Source organism: Athene noctua, chromosome Z, assembly GCF_965140245.1.
Source record: "Athene noctua chromosome Z, bAthNoc1.hap1.1, whole genome shotgun sequence".
In the NCBI taxonomy this organism is placed as follows: domain Eukaryota; kingdom Metazoa; phylum Chordata; class Aves; order Strigiformes; family Strigidae; genus Athene; species Athene noctua.
The window spans coordinates 54,506,046-54,522,897 of NC_134077.1; the positions used below are offsets into that span (position 1 = coordinate 54,506,046).

At 41.0% G+C, this 16,852-nt stretch overlaps 1 protein-coding gene across 3 annotated transcripts in view; it reads left to right on the top strand.

Annotated features, from left to right (window-relative positions):
- The window catches only part of GOLM1 (golgi membrane protein 1), a 62,336-nt gene that overhangs the window by 15,512 nt on the left and 29,972 nt on the right, over window positions 1-16,852 (top strand). For all 3 annotated transcript variants that reach the window (XM_074932881.1, XM_074932879.1, XM_074932880.1), the window contains exons 4-6: window positions 7,537-7,591; window positions 8,590-8,692; window positions 14,593-14,731. In XM_074932881.1, the coding sequence (XP_074788982.1) occupies window positions 7,537-7,591; window positions 8,590-8,692; window positions 14,593-14,731 (297 nt within the window). The remainder of the gene's footprint in view (window positions 1-7,536; window positions 7,592-8,589; window positions 8,693-14,592; window positions 14,732-16,852) is intronic.

Genomic DNA, 16,852 nt, shown 5'->3' on the forward strand with positions numbered 1-16,852 from the left:
AGGAGGTAGTCAGAGCCTGAAATACCCTGTTGACTCACCATTCACTGAGGCACTGTAATCCTGGGAAATTGCTGTTGTAATTATTCTCTTACATTTAAGTATGTATAAAACACTTCTGTCACCAGTCTGCTTTTAAAAAGACCTGCTTGAATTTTAAAGGATTAATGTAGATTTAGCAAATGGCTCCTGGAAATCCATACAGAAATAGACATGAAGAGATCACACAGAGCTTACATAAATTCTTAGTAACATATAAGGAATCAGGAGTGTAAAAGGGCTGTTTCTAATCCGTAAGCAATTTTCTAAAGAACGGTATCCTGTATGGTTACTCAGAACTCGTAGCTTCTGGGATGTACACAGCCATGATAGTCTTTTTGAAAAGTGTTACAGGAAAACAATGTATGCAATTTCTCTTATTTTTAACTGCTAGAACATGCTTTTGCAGATAGTAATTTTCTTTGGATTTATATAATTGTTCCCTAACTCACATCTTGTTTTACTGAGGAGAGGGGCAAGCTTTGTACATTATATGTGAAGCAAATCACTGGCCTGTAGCTCAGTGTCTTTTAACACTGGCTACAGCTGCTCTCACATCCCCTCCCTCTCAGAAAATTTCAATTCCCAGCACAGCCTTCTGAGACAAAATTCCTGTTGGTATGCGGGGAGTCGGCTGTGCTCAAAATGAATGACAGTGGGCAGGGGAGAGAAGGAAGCCTGCTGTGAAAAGGTGCCTATGTATGTTTTGGTTTTGTTTTTTAAACCCCACAACGCTGCATTTTCTAGTTTTAAAAAGACTAAGGAAAAGCAAGCACTGCCTTGTGCATACAAAAGTAGGGCTCTACTTGCCATAGCATGATGTTACTAACTTAGCAAGAGAAACCAGTCTGCTTACTCGTAACTGGTACAGCAGCAGTTTAGAAGACTACCTCTTTAAAATACATTTTCACATGGTGGAGAAAACAAATGGGTAATCTGAGACTAGCTGAACTGGAGGCACCCTAAGAGTGGAAATCTTTTAAGAGTATGTGTAGCTTAAGAGTTAACTACTGTAACATTTCTACCTCTTCATAGCAAAGTAAATGGACAAAAAGGAAAGCAGAAGATATGTTACATATGACTGTATAGGTTTTCTGTTGAGATTCTCACATCATAGAATTTTGGTTTGTTTACACTACCTAATATTTGGCTTTTAATTAAATATAACAATGTCATGAAAGTTTTGTAGCTGCACAGGCCTTATTTTCTCCATTCCACTTGCTGTTGCCCTGCTCCTGGAAGAGTAATTTCTTATGCATGTGTGTCACTTCTTCTCTTTGGCTGAGAGTGTAAGAAATTGTTACCTTTATAATTTTGGTGTTTCTACATTTTTGAGGATTGAACTGCACCATGTCATGGTGCACTTGTCCTTCCTCACAGAAAAAGAGAGTCTAGATTGCTTTTAGCAAAGGATGTGAAACAAGATTGAGTCTGTGGTCTTTATGAGGATCAATTTTTGGGAATGGAGCTGCTTTTTTGCTTTTGTTTTGGAGGTTTGGTTTGGTTGGTTTGCTGAGATTTTTTTCCTTTTATGTATGATAGGAAAAAGTCTTAATTTCTGAATGCAGTTCAGTTCCGTGAGAAATAGATTTAAATGAACAAGTTCTCATATATTTTGAGCTTGAAACTTGTTTTAGACTTTCTTCAATTGGTGCTCCTCCACTAAAGTATACATGAATGTGCAGCACACAGACCAGCCTAAGAAAGAAATATTTTCTGGATGGTCTTATTTATGAACTTTCCCCCCCTTACTAATCATAGTTAGCCATTAATCTCATGTTCTAGAATGAAAAAGCTTTTATGTGGCTAGTATAAATGGTTTCTTTACTCCTGAAGATTATTTCCAAGTGGTGAAGAAGATGTGTATAAAGAGAGAATTCATGATGTGTGTTACTAGGAAAGTGTGTGTATGGGGGGGTGTATTTGCAAAAATAGAGAAGTGGGGTGGGAATTTCCAGGTATAATTAAGACGTAAACAACAGATAGTCAGAATGTGACTTGTGCTGTGCTGCCAGCATTGTGGTGGGTAGCAGTAGGAGTATGCAAGAACTGTTCCTTTTCTTTGAAGTAAGGACTTAGGTCCGTTTGAGATAATCATGAAATATGTGCCCTTCTTCTTCCTGATTAATTACAAATGCTTGTTTCTTCTGTTTTCTGCATGAGTAAATCTTACCCTCCTAGCTTTTTCTTTGTTCTTAGTTGATTTTGTTCATAGCAGCTGATTTACTGATGCTGTCGTTCACCTTTATCTCTTTGAGAGAGCTATATTTGTGAATGCAAAGCCCCTTTTTTCTTAGTTTTTGGTTATGAAACCAGTGTTTCCTCTTATCAAGTTCTTTGTCATTTTATTCACAGAATCACAGAATCAGGAAAAGACCTTGAAGATCATCCAGTCCAACCATTAACCTCACACTGACAGTTCCCAACTACACCATATCCCTCAGCGCTATGTCAACCCGACTCTTAAACACCTCCAGGGATGGGGACTCCACCACTGCCCTGGGCAGCCCATTCCAACACCTAACAACCCCTTCTGGAAAGAAATGCTTCCTAATATCCAGTCTAAACCTTCCCTGGTACAACTTGAGGCCATTCCCTCTTGTCCTGTCGCTTTTTACTTGGTTAAAGAGACTCATCCCCAGCTCTCTGCACCCTCCTTTCAGGGAGCTGTAGAGGGCGATGAGGTCTCCCCTCAGCCTCCGCTTCTCCAGACTAAACACCCCCAGTTCCCTCAGCCGCTCCCGGTACGACCTGTGCTCCAGACCCTGCACCAGCTTCGTTGCCCTTCTCTGGACACGCTCGAGTCATTCAATGTCCTTTTTGTAGTGAGGGGCCCAAAACTGAACACAGGAATCGAGGGGCGGCCTCCCCAGTGCCCAGTACAGGGGTAAGATCCCTTCCCTGTCCCTGCTGGCCACGCTATTGCTGACACAAGCCAGGATGCCATTGGCCTTCTTGTCCCCCTGGGCACACTGCTGGCTCCTGTTCAGCCGGCTGTCAGTCAACACCCTTAGGTCCCTCTCTGATTGGCAGCTTTCCTTTTTCCTGTGCTTCTATATACCTCATGTATTGTCGGTGTTAGAAAGCACAGATGTCAGTTCAGTGTGCTTGAGTTAGCTTGGCTTATAATGGTAGCAAATGCTGAAGGAGTTATTGTAGTAATGCTTCCAAGGAATATGTTTTTGGAGACTGCTGCATAAGGCATTAATTGGATCAAATGCATGTACATAGCTCAGAGTATGTGCTCAAAACATATGCTTTGAAATAATTTATCTCAAAGCTTCTTCACAGGTATTTCTGTGTTATGTTTTGGATTTTTTAAAGAGTAACTTTAACGTCTGTGTTTAAGTGGAGTATGACTTATGTAGACATGTTCTGTGGTGAATAAAAAGAAATATATATCTCTGGCAATTGTAATTAAAAAGTTTGCTGACCAGCTGGAGCAAGATTTTTCTTCACTGCTGGTGGCAGTGTGGCTTTTGATTTTTGTTTTCTGAAGACCTGCTCTCCACAGTATTGACTCCAATCAGGAGACAGATTTTTCCTCTGTGATAGTCACAAGGACTTCTTTGCAAGACATGTTTGCAGTTATAATGAGCTGGTTCTGTGTTATGGAGCTGCTCTGTCACAGAAGATCAGATTTTGATATGGTGATATAATGAGTTTCCAGAAACTGGATTCTCACTCTTCTAAGGATCATAGGTATTGTTTTGTAGGCTGAATGAGATTTAAAATGTTTCTTCCTACGACTGAATTTTGGCCTGTGTTTGCTGAGTGCTTCCCAAAGTTTGCTTTCTTGACCTGCATAAAACCCCAACAGAAAATGTCTGTCTAATTCATAACCATGAGGTGAAGATTAGCTTACACTTGGATGACAGGAGGAGGAATGGAAAGCCTGATGTTATCGATAGTCAGATTGGAAGCTGGCAGTTGGAGCATTGCCCCGTGAATTATTAAACAGTATTTCAAGCTCAAGTTAAACAGTTAACCAGGTTTTTGTGATTTCTTTTCCTGGATTACTATGCACAAATTCAGAGAGGCAGGTGTGGTGGTGCTGAAAGGAAGTTTTATATGCAATTGAGAAAAAACAAGGCATGTTTTTTTTTTCCCCTGTTGTGTTTGCAGGAGCTGTTTTCGCATGGTAAATTATTTTTATTCATTTCAGCTAATCACAGTGGTTATTGTCCTAACAGTCAACACTTGTTTGTTTTACCGTCAAATATGTAAGTGGTCGTGGTATTTGGGAGTTTCATTTTGAGGAAAAAAACCCAAACTACCACACAACAAACTGTAGGAACATAAAATTGCCAAGTCATACAGATTTTTCTAGTCCACTGACAGTTTCTAGTAATGGCCAATGCTGGAAACCCTGAAGGTAGTAATCATGGAACAACTTGATTACATTGCTCATGTATTAGCAAAACTTGTCATTTCCATTGAAACATTAACTTTATTTCCCCATTAAACCAGTGAAAGACAAATCTGGAGCCTTCTTTTTAACCTGTACTATGAGAAAGGAGAGGGAGAGGTATTAAATAATTCTGTTATTCATGGTGTTGTTCTTATTTTTTCCTTTTTAACAATGGAGCAAGGCCTTTGCTCTTGAGGTTTCACAGTGGTGTTGATGGACCAGCTGTATGTATAGAGTGGTGTGGGAATATTTCTGTTATTGGGTTGAAAATGCCTCTTCTTCAACACATAAATGACCACCTCTTAGAACCTCTTTGAAGGGTCAACAGAACACAAATCTTATCCTCTGCTATATTCTATCCTGCTCAGATGGATTGAATGCTTCACTTTTCCTAATCCACCAGCACTTCTTATCATAGTCTTTATGAAAAAAGGCAGTTATTTCTTTGCATGAAAGTGATGTGGACGTATATACACAAGTACTTGAGCAGAAACTTCAGGAAACTGTGGACCTGATGTATCCTGATCTAGGACCCCTGCAGAACACTGGGGCTTCCAGGGAGAAGGATAACGAGGAAAATGGCAGTGAGGGATGAGGAATATGCTCCTAAGACTGGACTGGATTGTTTCTGAAGGGTCAGTGGATAACTTACCTTTTTATGGTGTCATGGTTCAAGCCTAAAGGGCAACTGAGCACTGCACAGCCCCTCACTCACCCTTTTCCCCTCAGGAATGGAATCATCATGGGCATAAGACAGAGTCAGTAGGGGGAGGAAAAATAGAACATCAGTTAATTCAAACACTAACAACAGCATCACTTAACAAGTGGAATAGGATAGTGAGAAGTATAACCCCATCTTACTCCTCCCTTTCTTCCTGCTTTCTCTATCACCTCCTTCTCCTGTAGCAGGGCAGGGAACAGGGGTTGCGGTCAGTCCTGCTGCTCCTTCCTCCTGAGGGTGAGGATTCCTGCTCCTGCTCCAGCATGCGGTCCCTCTTATAGGAGACAGTCTCCTGTAACTCCATGAACTTTCTCTGATGCAAGTCCTTCCCAAGGGCTGCAGCTCTTCCTAAACTGCTCCATCATGGGTCCCTCCCATGTGTTGCAGTCCTCCCAGCGTCATACTACAACAGCAGGGGTGTCTCGTACCACGCAGTGGGTTACGAGGCAGGGTTAATCTTGAATTCCCTGAGAGCCTGCATGCTGGTGGAAGAGCCAGTCTCTGCTTGGCACTGACTCAGAGAGACCCTGACTCAGGGCAGAATGAGTCACCACAATAACTCCAAGGAACAGTTGTGCTGGTGACTTTATTAACTGACCACTTTAGTAAGCGAACGGAGACAATTTGGCAGCTATCAACTGATAACTGTCTTGGGAATGAATAAAAGACACTTTGGCGATGAGACTATTTTCCTAATAACTCAATAGTCATCGCAATTCTACAAAACTTATGAATATATGTAAAAAAGAAAGAGCAGAAAGAGGAAAGAGAGAGGAGGAGTGAATAGGAAAAGGGGAAATTACCAACCTTGGATCCTGCGTTGTTGCAGAGCAGCCAGCTTGGTCCATAGATGATGGGTTAACAAAGACACACATGAGGTATTGCCTTTATATAGTCTTTTTTATGCATGCACAGTAGATTATTCTAGAAGGTTCTCGGTTTTTCTGGCTTGTACCTGCAGAGTTAGGCAAGTTCTGTCTCTGGGCAACCACAGGAGGGAGCAGGAGAGAAACAGCCTACTGCCCCACCTCCACAGAGCTTGCTCTGGTTCTTCCCCACAGGGCATCCCACTTGAGCTGTTTGAGACATCCTCTTTACGAACAGTTTCTTTTTTATGAACAGTTTGTGACAGGGGGCTTCCCACAGAGTCCTGGCCTTCTCTGGGCACAGACACCTGCTCTGGTGTGGGGTCCTCCACAGGCTGTAGTGGACATCTGCCCCACTGGTGACCTCCATGGGTGGTGGTGAGGAGGCAGCCCTGCCTTCTCACCACAGGATACAGGGGTTCTCTGCTCTGGCACACCTCCCCCGCTTCTCCTCCTCCTTCCATCCACTGACCTCAGTGTTTGCAGAAGTGTTTCCCTCACAAGTCCCACCGCCCTCTCAGGTTCCCCTTCTTAAATATGTTACTGAAAATGCACAGCCATCATCACTAATTGGCTCGGCCTTGTCCAGAGGTGGATCTGCCTTGGAGGGGTGAGCTTTGAGAAGCTTCTCACAGAGGTCACCACTGTAGTCCCCTCCCCTGCTACCAAAAACCCTACCACACAAACCCAACATGTAGTCTTGAGAAGATGCTTCTGTACCAGTGTTAAATATGTTAAATATGAATCTGAGTTATCCTAACATCTTGCTTGCAGGAATTAATTTAATTTAGACTTGCTTTAGTTCTGTCAATAGACATGTGTTTTGGGGCATGTGTATATATGGGTTGGTAGAGGGGGATTGATGGAAGAATGGACAAAACATGTTCCTGTGTTGACTGCCTCTTCAGAACAAGAAAGAGCAAAGTGAGGAAGTGGAAGAAGGTCACTCCAACACTTTCTTATCAAACTGAAGGAGAGGATAGTTAGAAAAGTGATACAGTGCAAGGGCTTCATGTTGCTTTTGTAGAGTTCCTTTATACTCTGTGACTAATGCTTTCATAGTTCATCCTTCTGTGTGTGAATGCGTATGTATTGCTTCCGTGGTGAGAGGGTAAATTGATAGCAAGCAGTACTATGCTGTATTCTTCCTTTAAAGGATAAATACTGTAAATATGGCAGTGACTGCAATAATGAGATTAAACCAGAATAAAGCAGCAAGCAATTTTAGTAGCAGACTCATTAAATTCCTGTGTGTTTATTTAAGTGCAGTGGTACCTTCCCCCGTCCCCCCTGCATTTACTGGGAAATCTGGGTTAAAACAACTGTGTGTTGTCTGTAATAGTTAATCTCTAGGGCAGCTAAAAGTTTTTGATTTTGGCTATAACCCAGCACTTCGCAAAGAAGAGGTCATTACAAGTGCTTTGGTTGGTATTGTTTATAGTATTAATGGTAATGTGGGTCCTTTGCAATTAAAACATTGTTTTCTGTTTCGCTCGCTCCAGGCAACGTTGTTGAGTAACATCACAGTAAATGAACGATTGATCCAGAGTCTACGAGGTATGTCATAATACCCCTCTTCATCTCTCTCATACTGTTTTTTAAGCCACCTGTTTTTAAGCCTTCCATTTTTCTAGTGTCTTTTGAGAATGCTGCTTTTCTTCAAGTCATGGGGATGGTGCAGGAGCTGCTGTGGCTTAGATTCTGAATCTGTATAGTTCCAGTTCTGTCTCAACAGTGGAAGGATTTGTCCATGTAGTGCTTGATGCGGAGCTCCTGACCCTAATGATATAAAATAGTATAAAACTAGCTTCCGTGTGTATTGTTAATATATTTATTCTTCATTCTACCTTTTGTAGCGTATTGTTGCATTCCTCCTTGAGGTGTTCGGGTCATGCATTTTAGCACTGGGGAAATTCACAAACTCTTATATTAAATTTGTCTATTTCATTTATGTTCATGTTGGTCCTTCAAAATTGGTGTTAGCAATTTATTCCTCAGGAAGACTGGGGAACAGATCCTAAATTCTATAAGCAGGTAAATAGGTTGTGGTGCCTTCTTCTGGTGCCCTCACACAGAGCTTTCTATCAGGAAAAAACCTAAATCATAGATGCCTCTGTTTTTGAGGAAGATAACTGTGAATTGCATATTATTCAGGGAAACATTGTAAGCGTGTCTTTAGATGGCTAGTAAACATGAATGCCAGTTCGTACTATATTCTGATTAGTATTTCATATACTTAAAAGATTTCCTGGGCTGAAACCTAGCAGCACAAGGGTTTGCAAACAAGTTATTGATGAAGAAGAGGAAGCAAAAAAATGTGTTCCACCATTTTTGTTAATATGTTAGGCTGAAAGGCTATTCTTACCCAACCCTGTGCATCCTTGATGAATAAATTCAACAATTTTCTATGTGTATGTGTACAAAATGTGGTGAACATGATGGATGGAGTTAGCATGCTTACTGTTGATCTGTTGTTTGATACTGCTGTTGCATTATATCTAGCTATATATGTGTATGTATATTTTAATATATATTTTAATCCTGGTTTTGGTCAGAACACTTGAAAGAGTTACAGTCGGAATATGGAAGGCTACAGCTGGATATTTACTGGTTTCAAAAGAACCAGACTAACCTTCAGAGGAAGTTTTCATATGACCTGTAAGTATGTTCTTTCTAAAAGATGGCTTCTGAAGTTGTAGGTGACTTGGTTATAACCCAGAGTATTCTTGTGATAGCTATAGCACTGTTAGTAAATACATTTTTAAAGGAGAAGGTAACACCTGACACATCTAAAATTGCTCACAGTTGATCTTGGAGAAGACCATAGACTTTGCAATTCTTGACATTTCAGTATCTGCAGACTTCTCCCACACTTGATGTTCCTTGCATTGCAGGAGGAGAAAGGTAGCAATATTCTGATTTAAGATTTGGGGGGAAAATTGGAACACAAAGAGGCTAAACTCTGAAGAAATTTAAGAACTAAGATATGGGAGTAGCTGATGAGAAGCTGTACCTTATTATGCTGGCAGAAGTCTCAGAAAATTTCTGATATAGTTACGGACAGAGCCATGTGTTCTGCATTACAGTTCATACCTAGTAATTTCTTTCGTTGAGATTTCCCACTGAATTACAAGGCATGGATAACTGAACATAAGTGCTTATCAATATCCTCACACTGAATACACATTTCTGGTATTTTTAGGAATTTCTACTGAGTTCTTTCTGTTCAGTAATGTTCTTGTTCCTTCTATCTGTCTTCACATCCTATTGTATCTTCACTCTAGTGCATAAATATAGAAAACCAACAGAATTTTGCTGTTTGCATGTTCTCATAACGATTTTCTATCAATAATATAATTGCCTTAGTGATAGATATTTTTACAGCAGCCACCATTTGGCCAGATTTTTTAGAAATTATGACTAAATGTTCAACATGGTAATCAAAGAACTTGAATTCTGCAGGCCAAATTTGAAATACCTTTTTTCTTTTTTTTCCCCTGTTTGAGAATTAAGGATTAGTATTAGTGCTTTTGGAATACTTACGGATTACCAGTTGGTTGTGTACTCTTTTTTTAGGGCATTGTTACTCATTTAATAATGATGACCCAGATAGATTGTATTACTAGAGTTCTAATAATTTAGGAATTCTAACAGAAAAGTAGAAGGAAGTTGGAGACTGAAGTTTGTACCAACCTTTTATTAAGCCACATTGCACTTTCGTGTCTTTTAAGGTACTTTTTCCCTCTAAGTTTGTTGTGTACCATGGTTGTTAAACACCAGTGTTGTTTAGTTAATGACAGAGCTGGGACTCCTGAACCCCTTTTTATAGTTCTTTGCTAGTTAGACTATCAGTTTGTTAGCATCTCCCTTGTAAGGCTGAGATCAGCAAGAATAAATGGATCTGTAGGTGTGTGTATATGCTGTACATCATGGTCTACATGAGAGGTAAGTCTTGAAGCACTGGATTGATACAACATGTAAGGCAAATGTAGTGAACCTGGTTTCAGAAAAGTCAGGTTTATTGTGTGTCTGGTGAAATGTTTTCAAGTCCAGGCCTGTTGAGGAAATCACCGACAGAGCATCCCTGCTTGTGGGAGTGTACTGTAAAGAATCCCTCTTTATTTAACAGAAGAAGATTGTATTCAGAGGTTACAGCTCCAGGGTCAAGGCTGGCTCAAGGTGAAAAGCTAAACAAGTTACAGTGCTGAAGGTGGTTTTGCTTGTGTCAGGGTAGATGTAGAGACGGGCATGGTAATTCAGCCATGCACTATCTGAACAGGGACTTGGGTAACTGACTCCAGTTGGTCCTGAGACAGATGCGCCATTTTCTTGGGAGCACATAAAAGCAGTTATCTCAGTCAAGGAGCTGTGCTTGCTTCACTGGCTTTGCTGAATAACAAGTGTTTGTTTTCTATTTCTGGATTTTTTTTGTAGCTATGGAAGTGAGGAAAACAAACTTTGCACTCAGATTTTCATAGAGTGATTTATAGCTTGGGAACCCTGTAGTTTTTCACACAGTTCTAGGAGGAACATATGTAAGTGTATTTTTTAAGTATTGCTTGTTGTGTACCTTTGGGGGAGGGATGTTGGAGCATTAAAATTTCACTGTTGTAATAAGGTACATTACTGACTTTGCATTGTGTTCTGGTAGTTATAGAAAGAGACTTGGTTGCATACAGTCCTTTTTGCTGTTACTAAATGATTACCTAATACTGTAATTTTAAATGCTTACAACCTACCTTCTCTCAATGTGATTATGGGCCTAGAAAAACAAATATCATTAGAAATACTCAAAATGTTACTTTAATCTGTCTTCCTTACTCCCCTTAATCTTAGAAGTAAATCAACGTGTTGCCTCCCTGTTCATCTTGGCAGGACGTGGCGTTAGACCTGCTTTTGTGCTATGCTGCCAGCATTTCTTCCTTTGATTTGGAGTTCTATGGATGAAGGTTTCACACCTTATGTATCAAGTACACTTTGCCCAGTGGAAAAATGAAGAGAAAGTATTATTGTATAATTGAAAATGTTATAAAAAGTCAAATGTCTTTTTTTAACTGTACACATTGTAAATCACTCTTTTTAAACAATTGGATATTTCCCTGTAGAAGACAGTGATAAAGTCGGTTGTGCATGTAAAATAGATAAGAGCAAAAATAGTTATTTTTTTCTCATGCTCAAGCCTTGAAGTTTCTTAAAATTTTTTGAGCAAGCTTAGTGTTTTCCATACATAAGTTAGCAGGAGTTATCTGAGCTTACTGGTATTGTGTGCAAAAGGAGCGCACATTCCTCAGCAATTGATTTACCAATTGATTTACCACTTCCCTTGGTGCACACTGTGCCCAGTGCAGTCTGCTTGTGGTAGAACTTGTTCAGCAAAGACTGACAGCACTGACCCTTCTCTCCTGCGGAAACCAGAGAAAAACAAGCCTCTGGACTGATCTGAAGATATCTCAATATTCAGATGCATTTTGATTCCAAGAAGCTTTGTTTGTTACATAACCACTTTGGAAATTTTGCTACATGTAAGAACTCTGGTAATTAGTTTGGTATTTGCAGCCCTGACAAGTATAAGAGCATGACTGCACGAGTAATCTTATTCGGAAGGGATGAAAGGAGCTGATAGTATTATGCTCTTGCAGGACAAAGGTGCTGTTTCTCAGAGCGAGGGTGGGGGCAGCAAATCCAGTAGCCCACGAGGAGAGAGGCTGCACGTATGCTCCCATGCATGCAGAGCATGCCAGTATGCGGCCTGGTACACAGGTTAACATGGACACGAACACACGACACGGACACACGAAGTACTCACACAAGCATAAACAGCACCAGTTGCTTCATCCTGCTCCCCTGAGGGTGAGGGTGGGGATCTGCTAGTGCAAAATGTGCTCAAGTACATGTGTAGTGGCTGGCACCAGTCCCTGTACCACCCATGTGCAGCTCTCCCACCCCAGTCTGACTCAAGTTGCTGCACTCACACTGTCGTACACACACGTGCACACACTGAACAGAGTCCCTCAACCAGGGAAGAGTTAAAAAGACATTTAATAAGAAATGGGACAGACTGCTGAGCAGGTGCAGGGCAAGGCCAGACAAGCCCACTGACCAGCAGTGTGTTTACATGTGACCGGCGCTGTTTTATCCCTTTTCTCATGCTTGTTCCTGTCAGAGATCCATCCCTTTCCATGCCTTTGGTCCCATAATAAGTCTTGTGCAATCCTGACATGTTCTGCCCCTGCATCCTATAATGTGTCCCCCACCCTGGGCAGGAAACACCTTGGTCCTGTGGACTCATCTTGATGGGTTTCATGCCTGGACACAAGAGTTGAGGCTGACTTGAGACAGTCCTGGGGCTGTGGGGTGGTCTGGACAGGGTGTCTCTTCTGAGTCTGTAATTTAGGCTCCCAGCTGCCCTTGTGCCTCTGTGCTCCTTTGGGCTTATGGAGGTGGGCCTTGGATGGGCTGATGGCTCCTGTGATGGGCTTGGGAGCAGCTGGGGAGGGTATTACTTGCTCTCCTTTATGGGTGTGCAGGTGAGCTCTTTATCACAGAAACTAACTTTAATCTTGTGAAAGAGAAAACATGCCACAAAGACTGAATTGAAGAGCACTGGTTTTGCACATTTGAAGTACATCATGTCAACAGGATGAGGTGAGGAAACTGGTGGTGTTCTTGTGCTTCAGAAGTTGTATTCACAAGTAGAGTGTTCAGAATTCCAGAAATCCCTTTTACAAGAAGGGAATTCCTTCACAGATGATAAATTAAAATTTTTGAGGATTTGTCACGTATGTTAAATGAACTGTATTTTCATGTGCAGTGTGGTATGAAAGAGCATTTGCAAAAGGTTGCTCTATATCCAACTTCAGGTTGTCTGTGTATTGCATCTTTCTCAAGCTTGCAAACTGAGATGCAGGCAATTCTGATGTCCTTTCATTTCCTCGAAATTGGTGAATGTATGCATAACTCAAGCCTGTGTTGTTTTATTGTATCTGATGTTCACCAGCTCAGGAAACACTGCTTATTTTGATGACTCTTGCATGTATTAGCATTAGCTAAATCACACTAATGTCTAGTCAAGAATAAATGGTAATAAAGGTAATTAAATTGTCAGTTCCTAAAGGTAATTTATTTGCCAGTTCATAGTATATCTGTCTGACACTCTTCTTCCTTTCTGGTTATGAACTACAGAACAGATTTTTTGCTTTTAAAAAGTGGCGTTGGGGAAGGATGAAAATGCAGTAAAAACAAGTGACTTGCTGTAGTAGAGGGCACGTGCCCTGAGAATTCCCATGGATTAGGTAGTAGCTTATTTGCAGCCTGAGAAACTGGAACATGCGTGAACCAGCTGCATTACGCCATGGGTATTAACAGTCAGCCAGAGCCAGGCTCAGAAGAAATTCATCCCCCTTGTGTCTTAGTGAGCAGGAGGTAAAACTTGCAGTATGTTGACCATGTTGTTATATGAAAGATGCTGAGAGGTTTTGCGTGAAGAAAAATGTGCAGGGTCTGTAGCTGATGGTATACATTGAACTCAAAGTTACCTTAGAGTGGAAAAAAAAGGGAGAGAGCAAAAGAAAAAAAGGGTTAAAAAACCTCAACGCTCTGCTGATGGTGCCAGCTGGGAAGAGAAACAGTGTGGCTGCCAGTCAAGCCTCTTCTTGGGCACTCTGTCCAGTGCAGTGGGTGCTGACGATGAGATTTTTTCATCACATTTTCCCCTAACATGGTGCACTTCTCATCAAGATCTACTCAAATCTGCTATTGCTTTTCCCTGTTCACGGTGGGATCAAAGTGTACTTGGGGTCATATGATAACTGGTTTCTAAGCCTTCTACATGTGCATTATGGGGTAATGCTTATCTGCTTTGTTATTCACTAGGTCTTGTTCTTCCTTTAATATAAACTGGAAGTTATAAAACAGGTTATGAAGAGAGTGGGGGAGAAAGGGTAATCTTGCCGTGATGGCAGTCACTTGCCCCGAGAGTTTGCACACGGTCTTCAGCACAGCCACAGAAGGGGAAAACACTGCTCTGGCAGCTTCAGGAAGAACACTGCCACACACAGCCTAGGGCTTACCTAGATGTTACAGAGCTGTGAGGGAAAGGCAGGCTACAGAAGACCCCTGGTGTCACGAAGGTAAAGGTACCATTGGCACCGTGTAGCTATTAAAAGTATATAAAAGATGTACAATACTTGCATCTTTAGGAAGTACACCTTCTGGAACTTAAAGTAGCTATTGGTGAACTCTGTTTCTGTAGTACATATTTTATTCTGGCTTGCAGCACTGCACTGAAAGTTCATGTATCATAGTTTGTTGAGCTGGTCTAACAAAAGCAGTTTAAAATAATTTCTTTCAGAAGAACTTGGGCTGCCTGCACCATGAATTTGTCTTTAGGACAAACGTTAACATCCCATTTTTTCCTACTGACTTTTCAAATGTAAGCACGGATAATAGAACTAATCAAGTAATGGGGAAATAAAAGGAATAAACCAATTTACAAAATAATATTTTAGAAGAGTGTGGATGAAAGTTAACAACTGCTCACTTGTTTATGTTTTCTCCAGGTCACAGTGCATCAGCCAGATGAAAGAGTTAAAAGAACAATGTGAAGAAAGGATAGATGAGCTTACAAAAAAGGGAAGTGATGTACCAGAAATCAAAGGAAACAAAGACTTCTCAGTGGAGTCAAAAAAAATTAGCCAGGTTTGGTTTGGGTAATTTCTTTTTCTTTGTAATTTTTAAAGCGTTTTCCACCTTTCTGCTATCTCCAACTAGTATTAGCTCACCTCATCAAGTTTTGCACTGCTTTCCTTCACATTTGTTGAATGTTTCTGATCTATGGGAAATTGGATGATTTCAGGGTCAAACCGGCAGAGGTCCTGCAGGACACTCCACTGTGTCTCTGAGATGGGCAGAATTTGAGAGGTGATGCTGGGAGTGGTGTGGAGCCCATTAAAGACTATTTATACTGCTGAGATTTGGTTCACAGTTCCTTTTGATTTTGTTAAAGAACTTTGTTGCTTTTTATGTTGAAGGTGTGTGTTAAAGATGAGGATAAATTGTGAATCATTTCAGAGTAAGCTTTGAATAGGATATTGTAGTCAGAGGGTCTTTGAGGTCCATCAGCTGTGAATTTTCAAAGAAATCCTATTGTCAGACTTACTGAAAATAATGAGGAGAATGAGGGGAAGATTGTTTTTAGCTGTTTGCTTTTTGGTGTTCCGAGTCAAAGAACCACAAAAGGTGTTGCTGTATGTGACATGAGAAGGCTCACTAGAGTAGGGCAGGCTTGCTGAATAGGGTGGCTGTCATGCTAGCTGACTGTTTCTTCCAGGGGTACAGAGAGTGGGAGGAAATTATGAGAAATTATGAGAAAAGGTAATTTAAGGTAATCTTGTCTTGGTGTGTGAATTATTGATGCTTCTTCAGTGAAGCAAGATTTGGTCAGGAATAGAACTTGATTGATTAAACTTGAAACAGATGGCCCTGGAAACATGCAGTGAAGGTCCTGAGTAAAAAGGACTAATTTATTTCTGTGTACTGAAGTAGCCCTTTCTTGAGGACTATAAGCACCAGTTACAGAAGTTACATTTTTTACATGCAATTGCAGTGGGGTCTTTCCCCCATACCTGGGTAGCCAACTCTCACTGCAGTGGCAGTCGGGGTTGGTTTCTCTTTGGCTCTGAAAAGGCTACTAGAAGAAACTGACTTGCGGAAACATGACTCCACAACCTCTAAGACTGTGAAGTAGGTATGTTTATTCAGCGCTGAGGCACACGGGGGGTCATTCCACCACAAACGTGCGCACCTCTCGTGGCACCTTGTCTTAGCTTTATGCTACAAAGCATTACATATTCACAATACGCCTATACATAGGCATGACCTGTCCTCGCTTCGTATTATGATGAGCCTGAAAGTCATCTTCAAAAGTTCCGCCCCGGTCTGCTCCTAGTTGCGTCTGCGCAGTGTGTCCCAGTGGTCGTGGGCTGGGGTCGCAGAGATGCAGTAGCTCCTCTTCCTCTCTGTTGAACTTTTTGCCTCGGTTTCTTGCGCAGTCCCTGTAGCCTCCTGGACTCAGGCCGGACCGTAGGGTTGTTTTTGACCAGTTTTTAGGGCTGTCTTCCTATTCCATCAGGAAGCATTCTCTCACAGCTTCCATCAGTCAAGGTTTCCATATTGTTCTGCTCTCTGGCACATCAACTATGATCTATTTTCCTATTTTAATTTTAGTTATCTTTTAACTAATAGGCCTCTAGTCCCTAGCCTGATCTCTAAGTCTTCCATCTTTATCTCTAACCTAAGTTCTACCTTCATTTCTTGAGTGCCTAATTTCTATATCCTATTTTAATTTCTTAGCTCCTCATTTCAATTCCTCCCTTTTCTAAAATGTTAGCAAATTCTTTTACTATCTTTAATAAATTGACTCCTGATCTAACATTTTACAAAAGTACTTGTTTGATTCCAGCCTATGCCTAAGCTGATTTTTTTCCATGTGACATAAGCATCTTCAGTGTTCTGGCAGCACTAAAAGAAACATTTGATTACAATACAAGTTAATACTCCTAAAATCAGCAGTGTCACTACCAAAACAAAAAGCTGTTTTAACCACGCTAAATTAGGTAGCCATAAAGTCAATTTTTTCCCAAATATTTATGAAACCCCAGGACGTATCTTCTTGTGCTATTAAATGAAATAGTTTTGAAGCTTCCCAAATCCTATGCACATCTGTCTCAATTTGGGCCTCATGGTTTACAAAGGCACAGCAGCTTTGATTAATTACTGTACAGACCCCTCCTCCTTTAGGCATTAATAGATGCAAAGCCA